Source organism: Fomitopsis serialis (genome assembly GCF_022376445.1).
Source record: "Fomitopsis serialis strain Sig1Antser10 chromosome Unknown B0H18scaffold_19, whole genome shotgun sequence".
NCBI lineage: Eukaryota > Fungi > Basidiomycota > Agaricomycetes > Polyporales > Fomitopsidaceae > Fomitopsis > Fomitopsis serialis.
In genome coordinates, this window is record NW_025954979.1 from 113,758 (window position 1) to 131,839 (window position 18,082).

General features: G+C 52.4%; 7 protein-coding genes across 7 annotated transcripts; 3 read left to right on the top strand and 4 right to left on the bottom strand.

Annotated features, from left to right (window-relative positions):
* The first annotated feature begins 100 nt into the window (after window positions 1-100).
* Window positions 101-2,454, top strand: B0H18DRAFT_995811 (PCI domain-containing protein). Its single transcript, XM_048045359.1, has 11 exons — window positions 101-328; window positions 379-450; window positions 503-587; window positions 639-717; window positions 774-1,023; window positions 1,074-1,148; window positions 1,200-1,434; window positions 1,499-1,747; window positions 1,802-1,932; window positions 1,989-2,101; window positions 2,161-2,454. Exons 2-11 carry the CDS (start codon window positions 406-408, stop codon window positions 2,345-2,347), a joined length of 1,449 nt encoding a protein of 482 aa, XP_047895522.1. The 5' UTR covers window positions 101-328; window positions 379-405; the 3' UTR covers window positions 2,348-2,454.
* Window positions 2,455-2,639: 185 nt separating this feature from the next.
* B0H18DRAFT_1084059 (uncharacterized protein) lies at window positions 2,640-3,199 on the bottom strand (the record flags this gene model as incomplete). The annotated part of the gene is made up of 2 exons (XM_048031742.1): window positions 2,640-2,869; window positions 2,890-3,199. 2 exons carry the CDS (start codon window positions 3,197-3,199, stop codon window positions 2,640-2,642), a joined length of 540 nt encoding a protein of 179 aa, XP_047895523.1.
* Window positions 3,200-4,745: 1,546 nt separating this feature from the next.
* Window positions 4,746-6,180, top strand: B0H18DRAFT_995820 (ribosomal protein L1). The gene is made up of 6 exons (XM_048045360.1): window positions 4,746-4,845; window positions 4,897-5,082; window positions 5,149-5,364; window positions 5,420-5,641; window positions 5,697-5,820; window positions 5,871-6,180. Exons 1-6 carry the CDS (start codon window positions 4,780-4,782, stop codon window positions 5,936-5,938), a joined length of 882 nt encoding a protein of 293 aa, XP_047895524.1. The 5' UTR covers window positions 4,746-4,779; the 3' UTR covers window positions 5,939-6,180.
* A 583-nt stretch (window positions 6,181-6,763) lies between these two features.
* Window positions 6,764-8,988, bottom strand: B0H18DRAFT_862081 (Rsm22-domain-containing protein; the record flags this gene model as incomplete). Its single annotated transcript, XM_048039728.1, has 7 exons — window positions 6,764-7,020; window positions 7,073-7,547; window positions 7,602-7,742; window positions 7,792-7,973; window positions 8,025-8,167; window positions 8,226-8,511; window positions 8,574-8,988. Coding segments are annotated over 7 exons (1,899 nt in total), but the record flags the coding sequence as incomplete, so codon positions are not given.
* Window positions 8,989-9,255: 267 nt separating this feature from the next.
* B0H18DRAFT_1117259 (spindle pole body protein) lies at window positions 9,256-11,249 on the top strand (the record flags this gene model as incomplete). The annotated part of the gene is made up of 8 exons (XM_048033548.1): window positions 9,256-9,495; window positions 9,547-9,729; window positions 9,779-10,277; window positions 10,327-10,434; window positions 10,484-10,629; window positions 10,680-10,830; window positions 10,885-11,111; window positions 11,166-11,249. 8 exons carry the CDS (start codon window positions 9,256-9,258, stop codon window positions 11,247-11,249), a joined length of 1,638 nt encoding a protein of 545 aa, XP_047895526.1.
* A 988-nt stretch (window positions 11,250-12,237) lies between these two features.
* Window positions 12,238-12,572, bottom strand: B0H18DRAFT_1117260 (uncharacterized protein; the record flags this gene model as incomplete). The annotated part of the gene is made up of 3 exons (XM_048033549.1): window positions 12,238-12,332; window positions 12,395-12,487; window positions 12,545-12,572. The coding sequence occupies 3 exons, from the start codon at window positions 12,570-12,572 to the stop codon at window positions 12,238-12,240; spliced, it is 216 nt and encodes a 71-aa protein (XP_047895527.1).
* Window positions 12,573-14,302: 1,730 nt separating this feature from the next.
* Window positions 14,303-14,769, bottom strand: B0H18DRAFT_1209687 (uncharacterized protein; the record flags this gene model as incomplete). Its single annotated transcript, XM_048036330.1, has 4 exons — window positions 14,303-14,476; window positions 14,531-14,623; window positions 14,685-14,708; window positions 14,760-14,769. 4 exons carry the CDS (start codon window positions 14,767-14,769, stop codon window positions 14,325-14,327), a joined length of 279 nt encoding a protein of 92 aa, XP_047895528.1. The 3' UTR covers window positions 14,303-14,324.
* Window positions 14,770-18,082: the final 3,313 nt, after the last annotated feature.

Consider the following 18,082-nt stretch of genomic DNA (forward strand, 5'->3'; position numbering starts at 1 on the left):
TGTCCGCCACCGATCGGGGTCACGTGGCTCAAGTGACCGGTACTTTGGCAGCGGTGAATATTCAATTCAGTTTCCTTCATCCTACTATATACTCCTGAGTGTTACACTTGACGAGTTTAGGAGAAGTGATGTCTCTGCCGAGTCCCTACCCTACTGCCTTCGACTAGCAAAATCGGGAAATCTCAGATCATGTCTCCCAGAGATCTGATCGCGCGACGCGTGCGATCCTGGGCGTCTATAGACCACAGTGCGTAGGCCGCTACGCGGACCGCCACAAGCCCCTTCACCTTCTGCTCTCGACTGGCTTGTGTACTCTTCAGATTTCCTTGTAAGCGATAGTTTTCTAGGCGAAATGACACAGGCTTACTGGATGTTGAGACTTGAGCATTAAATACATTCCCAAACATGGATGACGATGATGCTGATTACATGCAAGGAAGCGACGACGAGGTCGGTCTTCATCTACTTGCTCTGCACATGAGCCTAACCCTTTAAGTCCTAGGACTACGGTTTTGACTACTCTGACGATGACCAGGAGGACGCAACCGCAAGCGCAGACGTCGAAAACATGTACTATACGGCAAAGGGTAAGTGGCTCCGTCCTCGTGCCCTACACATGATTCCGATGTCCTCCAAAGCGAAGAAAGAGGACAACCCAGAACAAGCGTTGAAGGAGTTCCGAGCAATAGTTGATCAGGAGGAAGAGAAAGGAGACTGGTGCGTTGCTCTGTCTTATGCCTCACGATATACGTTGACGCCCTTGTGTTCGCAAGGGGGTTCAAAGCGCTGAAGCAATCGACAAAGATCCTCTTTCTACAGCTTCACAGACCGAACGATGCACTGGAGACTTACAAGCAGCTGCTTACGTATACCAAGTCCGCTGTTACTCGCAACTACTCCGAGAAGACAATTAACGGCATCTTGGACTACGTCGGTGGCGGGAAGGGCGGGCCCGTTGAAGTAGATATACTCGAGAAGTTCTACCAGGCCACGAAAGCGGCGCTGCTGGAGGCGAAAAACGACGTATGTTGTGGAATTGAGATACCCAGGGCCATCGCTCATGTTCTCTTCAGCGGTTGTCAGCAAAGACAAACCTCAAGCTCGCGAAGCTCTGGCTCGACAGGAAGCAATACAACCGGCTAGGCAAGGTCCGTATCAAGGTATAGCGATTGCATTCTACGTCCTTAATCGACATGTAGGTTCTGCGAGACCTCCATCAAGCAACAGCCGGTACAGATGGCGAGGATGTCGCGCAGAAGGGTACGCAACTCCTCGAGATATACGCACTCGAGATCCAGATGCACAACGAGATGAAGAACTTCAAGAAGCTCAAGGAGATCTACAACGCATCGAACTCCGTGCGCTCAGCGATCCCGCATCCCCGGATCCTGGGTGTCATCAAGGAATGCGGAGGTAAGATGTGGATGGGCGAACGTGCGTGTTCATTAGCTTGACTGTCCATATGGACCTGCCATCTGAGATCTGAGATGGCATGCAGGACAATGGAACCGTGCTAGTGAGGACTTCTTCGAGTCGTTCAAGAACTACGATGAGGCGGGCTCGCCGCAGCGGATTCAAGTGCTGAAGTACCTTGTGCTGGCGAACATGCTGACCGGAAGCGAGGTCAACCCTTTCGACAGTCAAGAGACGAAGCCGTACAAGAACGACCCTCAAATCAAGGCTATGACCGATCTCGTCGATGCATACCAACGACGCGAAGTTCACACCGCCGAGAAAATCTTGAAGGGTGTGTCCATCCGCTACGTCCTGGTCTGCAGATTCTCAACCGTTCGCATCTCAGACAACCGGACGATCATGGACGACCCATTCATCCAGTCGTATATCGGGGAGCTGCTGCGTAGTCTTCGCACCCAGTATCTCATCGACCTCATCAAGCCCTATACTCGGCTCGAACTGTCGTTCCTTGCCAAGGTACATACTACGCGTCATCCATCCGATGGATTCAGTTTTGATAGTCGTTGTTCCAGCAACTCAATGTGGATAAGGATGAAGTGGAAGACCTCCTCATTGGACTGATTCTCGAGGGCAAGGTCGAGGGCAAGATCGACCAAGTTTCGATGCGTCTCGAGCTGTCAACGAAGTAGGTCACGCCCATTCACATATCTATATTGTGCTTGACATCATTCCCTTCCGTCTCAGGCAGAGCCTGGAGAAGAGACGGTACGACGCACTCGACAAGTGGACCGGTGCCCTCGAGTCCGTGCACAACGCCATCGTCGGCAAGGCGCAGAGCGGCAACCGAGGAACGGACACCTCGTTCAACGTCAGCGGCGACCCATTCAGCGCCCCCATGCGCGAGATGGAGAGGACTGGAGGCAGGTTCTGAGCGAATTGCAGGTCTCAAATACTGGATGTTGTCGTGTTGTATATCACCATTGTGTAGCTCTCACTTCGCCATGCTTGCTATCGCATTTTGCTAAGGTTGAGCAGGTCGCTACCCGTGAGTCCATGATAACCAGATTTTATTATCAGGCGAGCAGTAAGGAAGCAACCGGGGGGCTTGGAAAAGACATGAGTACAGTGGGGTAGCCTGACTGGCACCCATGTCATGACTGAAGTACGACCTGTGTGGGATATGAGCACGGTTCATGGTAGATATACGCACACTGCTCACCGCTCTATACACGGGGATATACGGGCTTCCAGTCGTAATTCCACCCATCCCGCGATGGCGTGTCCGTCGGTATACGGATCTCTCTCGGGAACAAACCCCGTATCCTCGACTCCAGTGCCCTTTTCTCCGGTGCCTTCAACGTCTTCGCCAACTCGACCTCCTCGGGGGAGCGTGCCCTCGGGTCCTCCTCCTGGTTCGCTTCTCTATACAATTTCGGGTCTACCTCCCTCAAACCTCCATCGCTCGCTCCATACACTGGTGCTTGCGCTCGAGCTCCGCCTGGCGCCTCCGTCGGACGTGTCGCTGGTGGAGGAACCACGCCCGCTCAATCGTTTCGTGCGCCTGCACGGAGGGGATCGCGCGTTGAAGGCGTCTGCCGACGTCTGGCCGCCACGACCCAATCGGTGTCTCCTTGTTGCGGATGTTGGTCGGGTAGAGGGCGCGACGGATTTGCTCCATTCTTGGGTCGGCCCCTTGAGTGTCCTTCCTCGCGTAGCGGACGGAGGATTGGGCGACGCGGAGGCGCAGCGGCGCGTCGCGCACGGCGAGGAGGGAGAAAGACATGACGGGTGGGCGGGTGTCTGCGCGTACGTGTGCCACCGCGTCGACGAGGTTGCTGCTCAGGATCGTCCTCAGAATTTTGGCATTCCGAGACCGGATCGGGTACAATCCGTATTTGGCAATTGTCGATGGTTGAGCGTCGCACTTGGACCGGCGCTTCTGTCCTCACACATCCGACGACCTCCGCTCAAACACGTCCTTTCGCGGTAATAAAGCCTTTCAAGCTCATCTTTCATTTCGTACCGGAGCTTCTGTTTTATGACTCATGCAGCCGGTTTCAGCCATGAATGCATGACGGCCGGTCTACTAGGAAGCTTAGCTGTGGCAGGCCACCGTGCGATCTTGCCACAAACTACGCGTTGGTACGTGTCTATTTACTCTGTCGCGAGAGGTTCTGATATTTATGAAATTCTGTTGGGAGATGAGGAGCCCGGCTGTACCTATCGTATGAAATCTCAGTTGCGCTGCAATATACCCCCTCTCAGCTCACTCCGCTGGTCCGTACAGACGGTTCATGACTACTTCTCCGTAGTCAGCGAACTACTGGCAAATATATTATAGCCCGTGGTCCTCTGGTACCTTGAAGGTCGGTGTTTACCTTTGTCGTGTACGTGTCCGCCGTACGTGTTCGCCGTTCGAGTGCACTGACACCATCATTCTATCGGTGTACGAATTGTATTCTTTCAAAGAATGCTTGCAGAATGCTAGGCCATGTCCCGATCCGCCAAATCGTCAACCCGCTTCATTGAAACATGGACTCGCCGTGTGAACCGCATCGCAAGTACTGGCGGAGCGTTGTCATGTTCAAGTGCAGTCCGCTCAGACGATCGAAGAAAGCGCAATATCAGACTGATGAATTGCCACCGCTCCATTCTCACCATGCTTGTATTTCTGATCCAAGGCAGTTGCAACGACGGGTCTCCCAGGTGCCATTTTTGTATTGCACGTTGCCCAAAATACTCTGATGATCAGTCCGCTCGCAGAAATAGTATGCCCTTTATTGAGCGGTCAACGAGCGTGGATGTGAATTGAGAAGGCAACCAGTTAATCATCGAGCACCACGACTAGTGGGTCCGCTCACATCGGGGCGGCTGACAAGTTTCATCGAATAGAACTGTGGTCTGAGAGGACGGTTACCGCAGGACCAGCGCGAACGCGTTTCGAGAAGCATTCAGCCTCGCCGAATTGGTAAGTACGGCGCCCTGCACGTAGGCTACTGACCAATGCCTACGGCATCGCATACGCAGCTATTGAGGACGAACTGCAAGGAAATTTGAAGTCCTGAACCTAGTAGTACGCATGATGTATTTACTATAGTCGTACGCGATTTAAACGATGAGCTTCCCATCGGACGTAGACCTGGCGTAAAGGACGCTGGCTGTTTGAATAAACCACACACTGCATCATGACTCATAGCCTGTCATTTTGTACTGCATAACCAACTTACCAACGAACTTGTGTATTACACAGTCGGTGAATTTCGAGCCAGAGAAGCGCCCAGTCATAGACCAGAGCGCGGGCAGCGGGCGTCTATTGACCTCCTCCGTTCCGGGAAACAGTGGCACTCAATCCTTCTCTCGACCATGTCTGCTTTCCTCGCGCAGCTGGGTGTGCGGTGCCACCCCTCGGAAGGCTTTCTATCTCGTAGGGCAAGTGTCATACGACCATCCCACAAACTCATACTAAGCCAGCGGCGCTAGACATGGCAGAGCTGCCGCCAGTTCCACGGCAGTCAGGTCGTGCTCGCGCGGCGAGACAAGAAGAAAGTCGTTGCTCCGACCAAGGCGCAGCTGGCCGCAAAGGCGCGGAAAAAGGCTCTGAAAGCCAAGAAGAGCATCTATGCCTCGGAGAAGATGACGCTGGAAGATGCCGTCAACGTGCTACGGGTAGGCTGCGCCATGTCACGTCCTCCTACCGCATCGCATCCTTTGACACCGGGTCATGGTGTTTAGGCTGTTGAGGTCGCCGCGCCGAACTCCACGTATGAACTTGTGGTAAAGACCCTCCTGGTAAAGGGTACGACTATTCCCAAGGGCCGTTACAGCCTTCCGAGAGAGACGAAGAACTCCACTCAGGATCGCATCCTGGTGTTCGCGGAAGGCAAGGCGGCAGATGAGGCGAGGAGGGCGGGTGTAGACATTGTCGGTGGCCCGGAGCTCGTTGACGGTGTGCGTCTCTCTCAATCAATCATATGTTTCTATGACCGATGGTCGTGTTGTGCAGGTCATCAGCGGTCGGCATCAAGCTACGATGTTCCTGTGTACTCCGGACCTCATTCGTGCAATAACGCCGAAGCTTGGGCGTATACTTGGTCCTCGAGGTCTTATGCCCTCGGAACGTAGGGGAACCGTCACCGCCAACATTTCTGGATTCATCCGCAAACTGAAGGGTACCAGTGAGTGGAAAGGCGACAAGGCCGGGACAATCAGGGCACCCATTGCGAAGGTCAGCATACATCCTACTCTTGTTAAGGGAACGCTTGCGCTGAGACAGTGCTCAGATGCACTTCCCTATTCCTGACGTCGTCAAAAATATTCGTTACTTCTTGGGCGTGGTCAAGGAGGCGACGGGCAACCTGGTAGACTCTGAAGCTTCTTCGAAGAAGGATGCGAACAAGAAGCCTGGTGCGCATGACTCCTTTACATACTTTCATCGCGTCTAAAATACCTCACAGCGACCGCTATCACACGAGTCGTTCTAAGCTCCCGACAGGGTCCTGGTATAGAAATCTCTGATGCATAGATTACTACTACATAATCGGTATCCGGTGAATTCGTTTGTACCTCTTTGGTCGCCTTAACACTTGCTCCTGAAGCCTGCCAATCGTCTTGTGACATCTGCAACATCTGCATTCTCTGCATCGCCCAGGTATACCGTATGTCAGGACGCGCTCGATGCGGCGATGCTCTCCTAAATGCCATCTTCGCCGAGACTGAATTTGATAGGAACATATCCTCCGCTGCTATGCGTAATTTTTCCTGCGTTCAATGGATGTGACATTTCACCTCATCACACTCGCTGACAGCTCGAGCCTCCAATACTTCACTTTGCGTCCATTTTGGCCCGCCAGTCGCACCCTCGTACGCAACCATCAGCTTGAACGTTTGAACATGGTGACCGTACGAGATGTCATATCCTCACATGTGTGCACAGCGAACGCGCAGACCATTCGGATGGCAATATTAATGTCGACGGCAAGCGTGATCAAGTCGACAATGAGTGAATGCTAATTTCCAAGCAATTAATAGAGTCGTCCTGCGAATCAGAGATGGTTACTAGTTTCCGCTGCAGACCATAAAAGCTGCGTCTTTGGATGGTCTACTGCAAGTGATACTGCTGCACGACATGACCACGAATGAGTCTGCTCTCCGACTCTCACTGATGATTCCGATGTTCCACCGGAGCGGAGCGATGGTGTCTCTTGTCAGTAGTTGTACATATTAGTGCGTCGTAATGCTACATAGCGGGTACTGAGTGGAGTGCTCGGACCAAGAGGACAGCGCGCAAATGAGTGCATCATAGACCCAAAGTAAACTAAACGAACTCTTTCGCTAGCTGCCGCGCTCGTCTCCTCTCCTTCTCTTGCCTGGTACGCTCCTTAAGATCGCCAGATATCTTACCATAGCTTGCTGCTTGCGGTGAGCCTCTCCTGCGCTTTCCGATGTCCCCGCCTTTGATAGGAGTGTCCTTATTGGCCGGCTGGAACCGCTCTTGAGGACGGTTCTTGGGCTCATGGGGGAAGATGTCGCCCCAGTTGGATTTCCTCGCGTCGTAGAATGGCTGTTTACCTTGCGACTTGGGGATCGTCATGCGCATGATCTTGCCTTCAGACGACGATGAGGATAGCAATCGGCAACAACAGCGCAAGCAACGTACCTTCAGCCGTGCAACCGTCAAGGATAATGTGACCGCTTTTCTTCAGAGGCGGGAAAACGAGGCGAGGCCAGCTGTAAGCTTCCAATCGCAGGGCGGTCTGCATATCTTTCTCCGCGAGCTCTATAGCGCTCGACGTCGCAGCCATTTCCGGTTGGGAAGGGAGGGGGTTGCCAGATCCTGCTCTCACATCGCTGTAATCGTGTTCCACGACGAGTTCCTTGACCGGCTCCTGCTTCAGCGCCGCCTTTGCGGCTTCACGCTTCCCGACATAGCCCAGTCGTCCAACTTTCGTGCCTGATGGCAAGGGCCTACTGCCCCTACGTACCACGACGTATGTGTAGCCGCTGTCTTCGTGTCCAACTCCCGAGTGCTTCGTTTTGCGCACGAATTCCGGCCGCTGAAGTCTCTGCGAGAAAGCGCACACCAGTTTTGTTGCACCCGACGTGTATAATGGGCATGCGCCGTCGTGGGGGCACTAGTAGAAATGTGAGTATGGATGCAGACGCGGGATCGTCGGATACAATATTACCGGCGCGATGACGTGAGAACCACGAATGCTTGCTCCGTCGAAAGCGGGGTCTTCCAATTCTTTCCTTCCCATCTTCAGTAGATATTCCCTGGCTTCCGCAATGCACTCAAACCCAGTGGTTGTATTGTGGTCGATCAGAACCTTCGCAAAGACGTCAGACAAACCTCCGCGTACAGAAAATTTGACACACCATCACGTCCGCGCCACTCTCCCACATTTTCTTGACGAGGGCCCTCCTCGCATGTGAGGTGGGTGTCGAAGACAGCAGGAAAGCGGATAACGCTAGTGCGTTCTTTCCTTCAGAACGTTCGATAACGTTGTCGTCTCGGAAGGACTTCTGCCACGAGATATTCAATCCACCTAGCTCGATGTCTAACAGACGTAGCGTGAGCAACGCGTAGCATCACGGATGGGACAACCAACCTCGGATAAGTCGCTTGCCAATGCTGACCAGACCCTCCCGATCGTCGATTCCTAAGTAATTTGTCATGGTCGACTGTGCCAATTCAGCATTGGTCCTGTCCGGTGGATTTGTGTCACCCTTTTGGAATAGGTGCGATGAGGCCCTACGTGGTGCAGAGCCATAAATGAGAGGCACCAGAACTATCAATACGTAAGACATACCATAGACCTGTACCTGTACCGGAACCCCAATCAATGACGCGTTCGACTGCCCATTCGGGTCCAAGACGTTGCTTCACATGGTCGAGCACGGCATAGACTACAGAGTAATGCGACGGCAGCGCAATCGAGGCAAACGCGGTACCGTCTCTTTGTGCATGCAACCGTTCCTTCTTCCGGGACTTGTATTGGGCACTGTAAGACGTGTTCCAATCGGGGTCTTCTGTTCCCTCGGCTGCCTCTGAGAAGAGTCTTGTAGCATCGTTGCGTAGCATATGCTTGTCGGACTCTGAGTGCATGATGTCCCAGTTAATGCATGCGTGAAGGGCGGCGGACCGTTAAGGTACTGACCTGCAATAAGGCGATCGATACTCTTCTGCAATTCGAACGGAAGGACGACTGCCCCAACTTGCTGACTGCCGAACGCAGCAGCAGGAGACTTCCGACCTTCCCCGGAGTCGAATACATCCCAATGAGGCTCTGGCAACTCAGCTTCGTAACCGTCTTCCTCGGCCGCATCATCCTCAGGGTAAACCTCCAATTCGCGATGAACGCGAGCAGTCGGATGACTGGCGGTAGGATGTCTAGAATTTTGACGAAGAAGAGACATGTCCACATCCTTCAGAACGGCGTGGAACGATGGGTCCAGATCGAGAGGTGCATTGGGCTGATGGGATGAGGAGGCAGCACTCGATGAGAAGTAAACAGCGTCAGTTTGCCGCCGCAAGACGGCGGCCAAGGACCTGCAGCACCGCGAGCGAAGCATGTTACTTTCTGCGCACAAGCAGAGAAGATCTGGACAACGAGTCCGACACAGGAGAGGGGTGTTCAGAAGCAGGAGCAGGAAGAGGAAGGCCCTGCTCTGAGGAGAACGCGACCGTGACGCGGTAGGATCGCTTGAAATTTCAGCGTTTCAGTCACATGCTCACCGTGTACATTGGTCGTCTCGGGGCTGTCTTCGACCGCGACCAAAAGCCCTCACCACCACATACGTTGACTTCTGTTGCCTCTGTCGTGCTCGCTCGACAACATGATGGCCTCAGCGACAAATTCTGCCAATGACGCCGGCGCATCCGAGCCACCTGCGAAGCGAGCCCGCGTCGACACCGGAGGTGGACGCGAGTCTACTCCATACGACGGAACCACTCAGCGTGTCTCGGACAACCAGCAATTGGGTGGGGCTATCTCAGACGACGAAGAGGAGGAGGAGCTGGGGAGAAGGAGACGCAAAGCCGCCGAGCCATCCCAGCCGTCTGACATGTACCTTGATACCGTACTGTATTCTTGCCCTACGTTGCTACATAATCTCATGCGTGTGTCCTAGATCAACAGAGCCGTCCTGGACTTTGATTTTGAGAAAGTGTGCTCTGTATCACTGTCTAATATCAACATATACGGGTGCCTCGTCTGTGGAAAGTACTTCCAGGGGCGAGGGCGAAACTCTTGTGCTTACGCACACGCGATACACGACGACCACCACGTCTTCATTAATCTTGAAAGTACCAAGGTACGCACCTTCTAGTGAAACCCTTCATGTTTCTCAAAGCGTATGACAGGTCTATGTATTGCCGGATGGATACCTAGTCTCCGACCCATCGCTTGAAGACATCGCCTTTGTGCTTGCGCCTACCTTCACACCAGCAACCGTGCGTGGCCTCTCAACGCCGTCGCATATTCAGAAACCGTCATACGACCTCTCGTCGAAACCGTACATACCGGGGTACATAGGCCTCAACAACATCAAGCGCAATGATCATATGAACGTGATCATTCACGCCTTACTCCACGTATCTCCATTGCGCAACTACTTACTACTCTCAAACATGCGCGGCAAGGAGCCGGAACTGCTGAAACGTTTTGCGGGATTGGCAAAGAAGATATGGAACCCCCGTTTGTTCAAGAGTCAAGTCAGCCCGCACGAGTTCTTGCAAGAAGTCGGCAGAGCAAGTGCGGGTAAATTTACTCTTGAGAAACAGGGTGATCCAGTCGAGTTCCTAGGTTGGCTGCTGAACCACCTCCATAAAGATTTGGGTGGAACGAAGAAGAAACGATCAAGTACGTATTACTGCCAACGTCAAGGGGATTTGTGTTCACGTCTGTGCAGGCGCTATATTCTCTGCGTTTCAAGGCCAGGTACGAATGGAGACACAACAAGTCGTGGTGCGCCCCGACCTCGGGGACAATGAGAAACCCCGATTCGATATCGACCGAGGTAGTTTGTCCCGTAACGATCAATATGTATAACTGACGGGCTGTTCCAGAGATCAAATCCACTGTGTCTCCATTCCTATTTTTGGCCGTCGATTTACCGCCACCGCCGTTATTCCAGGATGCGATCGAGAAGAATATCATTCCTCAGGTCGGCATTCACTCGGTCCTTGCAAAGTATGATGGTCGCACTACGCAGGTCAGCATTCCTGACAGATAGAGTCCAGTGCTTAGCTGAGTTATGAACAGGAATCCGCAGGTCAACTGCGACGTTTCAAGTGTCAAGAGCTACCGCCATATATCATCTTGCATTTCAAGCGCTTCACCAAGAACATGTTCGTGGAAGAGAAAAACCCCACAATCGTAAATTTCCCTCTCCGAGGACTTGACTTTCGAGAGTGTGAGTAGTTCAGACTTATCGCCATCATCCCATCTCTGATCGGCTGTTGTCAAGACTTGGATGCGCCTCCATCTCACCCATCCACTCTGTACGACCTCATAGCAAACGTCACGCATGAGTCGGCTGCTGGCACAACTCATGACAAGGAGAGCACCGTGTGGAAAGTCCATCTACGCGCCGGTGCAGGGGGCGGCGACAACGAGAAATGGTTTTTGATTCAGGATCTAATCGTCGAGGAGATCAGGAAGGAGATGATCTTCCTGGGTGAGACAGTGCTACAGGTGAGTTCGCAGATTAACCTCATGGGAAGACGTCTGATAGAACTGCTACCTAAGATCTGGGAGCGAAGATCGGAACCCCGCTTGTCCAATGTCGAGCGCGGACAAAACGGGGGTAAGATGGACGTTGACAAGCCGTAGCGGAGAGTAGGGATATGCTATGATGACTCGCCGATCGCTGTACCACATGTCTGACAACAGCGCGTCATAAATGGACAGCGTCTCTACTGTATTACACTGTTTGCTGCGCACGGAATAGTTGCGACGGTCAAACGTACAGCACGAAACTAAGTTTCACGGTAACGCCACACTATGTGAATAAACCTCATCTCCCAGAGCCTGATGCAGATGAGTCACGCAGCATAGCTGTGGTGGTGTCCGACCCCTTGGTTGCAGCATTGCAAGCTGCCTGCGGCGAGGCTATGCTCTGAGACTGTGCACTGTAAACACGAATAACGTTAACAATATTACTCCTCGGACCAGAGGCTGCAGCTGAACTACCCACTCTTCTGATGGTGGTGCATTGCCATCTGCTCGTGGGTCCATTAACGGCCTGAAGATATAGATACCGGAGAGGATACTCACGTCTGAACTTTCAGTACAGTCGACGCGCGACAATATGAGGCCACCTCACCAGCTACACCGGCTACAACGAATGGGACTGCACGTCGAGACATCTGTCTGGCTTGTCCCTCACGGTAGCAGCGTCTAGTATGGCAGTTACACTGGAGTTGAAGTCAACACCACCGTACTGAGCGAGACGGGTGTGAGTAAGGACTAGCTAGCCTAGTAATGGCCGGGGAGCCTCCACTAATGCGTCAGTTACGTAAGGGGATCCCATCACTATGACACTAAGACTACAAGACACGTCTTCAGCAAGTATCGCATACCTCTCCGTGTTGTCGATCCGATGCATGCCAGAGTCTGTCGTGGCTAGACCACTTGTCATATCCTGCAATTAAATAATTGTAGCGATCCAGAAACACAGTATTACACGTTTCGCATTTATCGTACTCTGGCATGTGCTCTATCCGCTGAGACGGCATTATCAAAAAGTAAAAGTAAGTAGAAGATTCGGGACCTTGAGCTTGTAAGCTCTGCCAGCCTAGGGCCCAGCGCACGAAGCCCTTCACTGACCGAGCCTACTCAGAGCGGTCGCAGCAGCAGCCTCTTTCGCGTCGCTCTTCCTCTTCGACGTAGCCTCTCCAAGGACTTGTTCTCGCACTGTACCATTTAATGGACATCAGCTGTTGTAAGAAGACTCGAAGACTGAATTGCTAACTTACGCTTGCATTTCATTGTCCAATTGAGGTCGTTCGGTGGACCATAGGAAGATTCCGCCCAGCTCAACTGCTCAAGTTGACCGTTACGTTGAAGATCTATACGAGGGTATACGTTAGCTGACGTCAATGTGTACGACTCCAGGTCCCGCTCACGGTTATTGAGTCGCATGACAGCGGACATCTTGAGGACGTGTTCGTGTAGTGCTGGAGAGGCTCTTGTGTGAAGTCAACGACCGACTTGTGAGACGTGAAGACTGCACACCGGAATGAAATCGTCTTTATATCCCTCGTCAGGCCAGGATCCGGACGCGGCTATAATGCTAGAGACCATCAGCAGGACAGTATCACATAGGGAGCTCTGCATACCGCCGTTAGACCAGCCGACAATGAAAATCATTTTTCAAGCATACTCAACGCACCAAGTCGGAGTAATGCGTCGAGACGGGACAAGCAGCTCCGCGCATGATACGTCTCTTCTGACGGCGCGGACATCTGGACATCTTTGACAATATACCAACCGCCCTTGTCAACGTTAAACGCACGCCAGCGGCATTCACAGCAGCTGAAGAGTAGCAACCACACGGCGACCTAGCACTATCCGGCCGGAGCAGTTGCGCGGGGTATGTAGCCCCTCCGCATCGTTTGGAGAGATACAGCAGTCGCCTAGCGGAACAATACTGTGGATGGCGCACGAGACCGGAGAATTCCTAGTCGACTAGACGGCTACCACGTCAGAATCTTCGCGGCTGTACGCATCAAAAGGCTTACTTATGCTAGTGTTGAAATCCTATTCGTCTTTCAAGGAGGCAAGAATGGGTATGTTGTCGCTCATCGCTGCTGTGTCAAAATGATCCAGTGCGTCACCTGCATGCGACAACACCGGTTGCTGGCAATGCTAGTCAACAAGGCGCACCATAAGTGCAGAGATATGACGCAGATGTATCAAGACAACTCAGACTTGACTGATCAATCTTGATAGACTCCGCCTGCACTGGTCTGACATAGCTAACGACTTCAGCGGCAAGCAGGTGCAGGGCGTCTTCATGTTAGCGTGTAGCATTACCAATTGCGGCGTGTGTTCCCCCTTGTCTCGCTCTGTGAAGGACCTGAGTCATGAGACGGACTTCAAGTTGTTTGCCTGGGTAGTCGTCCAACAAGGTCGGTCCGCAAGATGAGACGCCCACAGGGACAAATACAGTACGTTACGCCGCCGGTCACGGGCTGCTATAAGTTTGACAAGCTGGTCAGAAAGTTGGATACGACTTTGAATGCATAAGCTTGTATTACACGAAGAATCGGTGTTGTCGTGAAACACCGTGATGTGTGCCCGTGCTTCGCGGACGGGGGATGGGTTCGCCGGACGCATTACACGTACGGAGAGTTCTCCGGATCCGTTACTATGCCACAAGAACGTTGGTTTAGCATGAACGAGTGCACAGAGAGCACACCTCTACTTCGGACTTAATCCGTGCGGATGAGCCGGTGTGCAGACACGAAAGTACCGATGAGTTGACCCTGAAGTCCTGATGGGTGTCCAACTTGTAGTTAAAGTTTAACGTTGAACATTGTGTGTGCCCCGCGCCACGATCAGAATCATAAGTAGCGTGAGAAACAAATCTAAGATACAGTACGGTCAGGAACCGGGACCCATTGACCGACGACCGTGACCCTGCATGCCCCAGTAGTATACGATGACGACTAGCACGCACCCATAGGACCGAAATGCAATACTCAAGACAGTCATTGAGTAAATATAACCTGTGTATACAGTCAATTTGGATGTGAGCGACAATATTAATCGACCATGACAGCGCTATGATAGGGCATTTACGCCAATCGAAGATAAAATATACATGAAAGGGTAGCCAGTGCCAGACAATTCGACAAAGCTCAACAAGCCAGAGAAAGGATGGATGAGTTCCTATGAGCGCGATCATTCGCCATGATCACCTGCATCGTTGTCTACAGCTTCAGCTTCAGCTTTACTCTCGGATTCGATGAGCCGCTCTAGAGCGACCTTCGCGGCAGCAGCTCGCGCGGTCTGCTTGGAGAGCCCGGTTCCACGTCCATATTCCTGACCGTCAACTGCTCCCATTTTTAGCCATGACTTACTACGCACGAGAAAGGGCAAAGACGTACTTTTGCAGACGCAAGTCCACGTGGGCTCATGTCGAGGGCCGATTGTAGATTCCTCCCAGCTCAGCAGATTGGCCTTGTTCTTCGTTTGCAGGTCTGCAGTCACGGAGTTAGCATTGCGGCGTTGACTTGACGAAGGAAAAAACCCGTGGCTCACGGTTGTTCAACGCAATGGTCCCCTCTGAACATCGTATGAGACAGGGGACGAAGCTCTTGGTGGATGTTCACTCACCGTTCGACATCCTGTGTCAGCTTGACGGAAGATGCTTCGGGATCCCTACCATATATATAGACTTGACCATCCTCTGGCACCCTTTGAAGGCCTGTGCCCACAGCAACATGCGTGCATGACTCTCGGAGCTATCGACACTGCTCAAGGCAGTCGATACTGTGCTTGCTGAAGTAGGGCTTCATAAAACAGGCGCAGGTCGAAGGGTAGTCATGCGGTCTACCTGAGCCCTCGATCTGATATATGTCTGAGCTTCATCGTCGAGATTGAAGAACCGTTCGCCAAATCTGTCGCTCACCTAACAGGAGAACCAGTCGTGAAGCGGCCACTTCAAAGGTATGAGTCTGGGCTTTGGCATGTACCGACTCCACGATGCGATTCGGCATTCGTTTCCGGCTTGTATGACCGTGGGGACGCCTCGAAGAGGAGTCTCGCGGGTACCTGGCCGTCATAACGTGGCGGCAATGTGTGATACCTTTCTGTCGACCCTACAGAAGGCGCGTGACGCGAAGAAGCAGAGCGGTTGACTGGGGAAACGCAGACACTGGATCAGACTGGGTAACCAAAGGTGTGCAATGTGGTATTTTATGAGCCGCTTACTTTTAGCAGAGCCCTGCGTCTGACACACGATGGCAGCATCGGCACAAATGGAGACGGATCGGAATGACCCTCAATTTCTGTGATCGCGGTTTGAATCATCTAAATGAAAGGACAAGGGCAAGCCATCTCCGTGTGGCAAAAGGCAGCATCTGCGGCGATTGAAAAAAATTTCATGAGTGGGAAGGGCGATCAGGGTAGATGCAGGAGCAACACACCACAAACACGCGTGGTCACAGTATCGATGCCGTAATGACCTCTAGTCATTCCTTCGGCGGCGCTACGCTTTCGCTGTGCGCAAGCAGCGCTGTAGATACAAATGAAAAGCCTTCAAGGTAGAAAATCTTGCGACCAATGGACATCATCGCACAACCGGACATCGAAGATGAGGGTCATGACGGCTGCACGTCAAAAACCTTGTCTTAGGGTTCTAGTGATGAGACATAGTCAAGGTGGTATCGAGAGTTTTTTAACCTCTGAATGGGCTTGAGAACTCACTCAAGAGGATATCTGAACGTATCCTGACTTCGAACGGATGCAAGATGCCGACGCACCACTACGCAGTCAATGTGATTGGGGAGCATCAGGCGGCGAGGAAACAGGTGCAGTAGCACACGCCGAAGTCCATCCCAGGGAGAGTGGGATTTTACCAATCGTAGCTGCCTCCGTACCATTGACCATGTACAGAGGAAGCGCGGCGTGTTGATTGAAACATGCTTATGATTTGACCATGGGCTAGGGAGGTCAGTTGACAGTGTTACACGCCTCAGCGCACCCGGTCTTTGAATGTCAAAATACCATCGTGGCCTCGAAGGCTCTAACGGCACTCACCGCGGATCTGAAGCAGGACGGAGATGTCCGGGCAACCGCACCTACGTCTCCGTTTCCTTTTTCATTCACACCACCCCGGTCTGAAATAGTGCCCGTACCGACGTTGCGTCCGCACCACGTCATTTGCCAATCTGTATCACAAATGAGCACACTTCGAGGGGACGCGTAGGCAGTGACAGAAGTAAGCTTGAGCGCCGCGGTCGCCTGAAGGAAGCGAACCAGATCGCGAGGCAATTAGTAATTCTACGTCCGCTTTCCTGAGCATGTTTTACGAACCTGACAGTCATTTCCCGGACTCCTCGGCAGAGTCATACGCGCGTGCAGCCATAGCGTACCTCGCTCTTTAGGAAATACTTGAAAAATCTGCGGAATAGTCGGAGACCTCGAATTAGCGTGGTATATGCCCGATGGGTTGACTGAGTATAATCGAACGGTTTCATCTTCTCAGCGGATATGATGACCATTGACTCTACCCAGGCTATACGAGCTTCGTGCCCGATCGTGAACCGGTACCTTACATGGAGACCTATCAAGTGCTGCAACATTTGCCCTTAACGTGTCTCCAATTCGGATGCCGTTAGAACGATGCCATGGTACTTGATTAATTGATTGTTATGTGCGGACCTCCATCGCCCAGACAGCTGATGGATCGTTCCCAACTGCATTGTTGCGCAAAGCTTTAGCGCGGTAACGTCTTTGCGCGGATGATCCCTACAAAAGGATTGTGAGTACGCCGTTCATAGACATCGATGCGGCGGGTCCAAGGGCAAACATGGATAAGAGAGTTCAATAATTGTAGTCGCCGCAGGTGAAGCTTTGATCGATCATCCCGCGAGCCACGTACGCGGCAGAAGACCCGGCAATAACGGTGATTAAGAGTAGCATAGACAAATTTGGTGTACGTGACCTTCATCGAGAGGCTCACAGTGAGTGGCCGGAACTATGAGGTAGACATTCCGTGTAGGCGCACAGAAGAATTTGCATCGCTCGGAACAGACTAGCTCTGTTCCCGCCATTCATCGATATACCGAGTCACCATCCGCGGGCTAAAGAGAGAGGCTGATGGAAATGTCCAAGCGGCCCTTGCAGCGGTTAATTTGTAATTTGTTGCTACTCCCGCACGCCGTAATATCCTGTGTCGGCGGCGAAACAATTAGGGAGATATGAGTGCCGGCGCAAGTAACAAGGAGTCAGCGCACAGGCGTCACGCCCGAGATGTACAAGCGGAACGGAAGGCGACGAGTCCAGCGCCTGCCTCCTCGAGGCAAGACCGCAGACGTCGTTTCTGAAATCGAAGCACTGCGCGCTATTAGGTTTTCGCGGTAGAAGTTGGAGATCTAAGACCTGCCACTAGGATGCTGCCCATCACCCGCAGGTCAAAGGATTTCGTATTGTGTACATTGCGTACTCGAGCAGTGTTAACGAGTAGGTGAATTACTCCTATACGCAGGGAACGTGCGGTGACCACTTTAGCTCAAAATTAACGGTTAAAATCGTTCTCACCGATGATAAGAGGCTACGATGCTTTCATTCGAGTGGGCGACTCGTAAGCGAAGAACACGACCAAGAATGGGAAACAAGCAAATGAAAACAAACATCTTGGAGCAGGTGTGGTACGCACCATATAAAGTGTAATCGTCATGTTTGCTTCTGCACTCTGGTAGTATACTTGAGGGTATGACGTTGGCGTTGGTCTCTACAAGACCTCTGTCGTAGGATATGCATCGCGGCTGTCAGATGTGTTTGTGCATGCCAGACCTATAACATGCCGTGAACAATTTGTGTTAAACTCACGGCGGCCAGTCAGCGCGGGACGAATGGCAGTCCGCACACTCCACGATGCCGTTCATAGAAGTGTCGTCGACTGTCGCAGTCCTGTATCAAAGGACCATTGTTGG

Excerpts from the sequence above, each read along its gene's own strand:
- B0H18DRAFT_995811 (XM_048045359.1), top strand. The coding sequence starts at position 406 with ATGGATGACGATGATGCTGATTACATGCAAGGAAGCGACGACGAG. Across the intron at positions 718-773 it reads GAGGAAGAGAAAGGAGACTG|GGGGTTCAAAGCGCTGAAGC; the intron begins GTGCGTTGCTCT and ends TGTGTTCGCAAG. Across the intron at positions 1,435-1,498 it reads TAAGATGTGGATGGGCGAAC|GACAATGGAACCGTGCTAGT; the intron begins GTGCGTGTTCAT and ends GATGGCATGCAG.
- B0H18DRAFT_995820 (XM_048045360.1), top strand. The coding sequence starts at position 4,780 with ATGTCTGCTTTCCTCGCGCAGCTGGGTGTGCGGTGCCACCCCTCGGAA. Across the intron at positions 5,083-5,148 it reads ATGCCGTCAACGTGCTACGG|GCTGTTGAGGTCGCCGCGCC; the intron begins GTAGGCTGCGCC and ends CATGGTGTTTAG. Across the intron at positions 5,642-5,696 it reads TCAGGGCACCCATTGCGAAG|ATGCACTTCCCTATTCCTGA; the intron begins GTCAGCATACAT and ends GACAGTGCTCAG.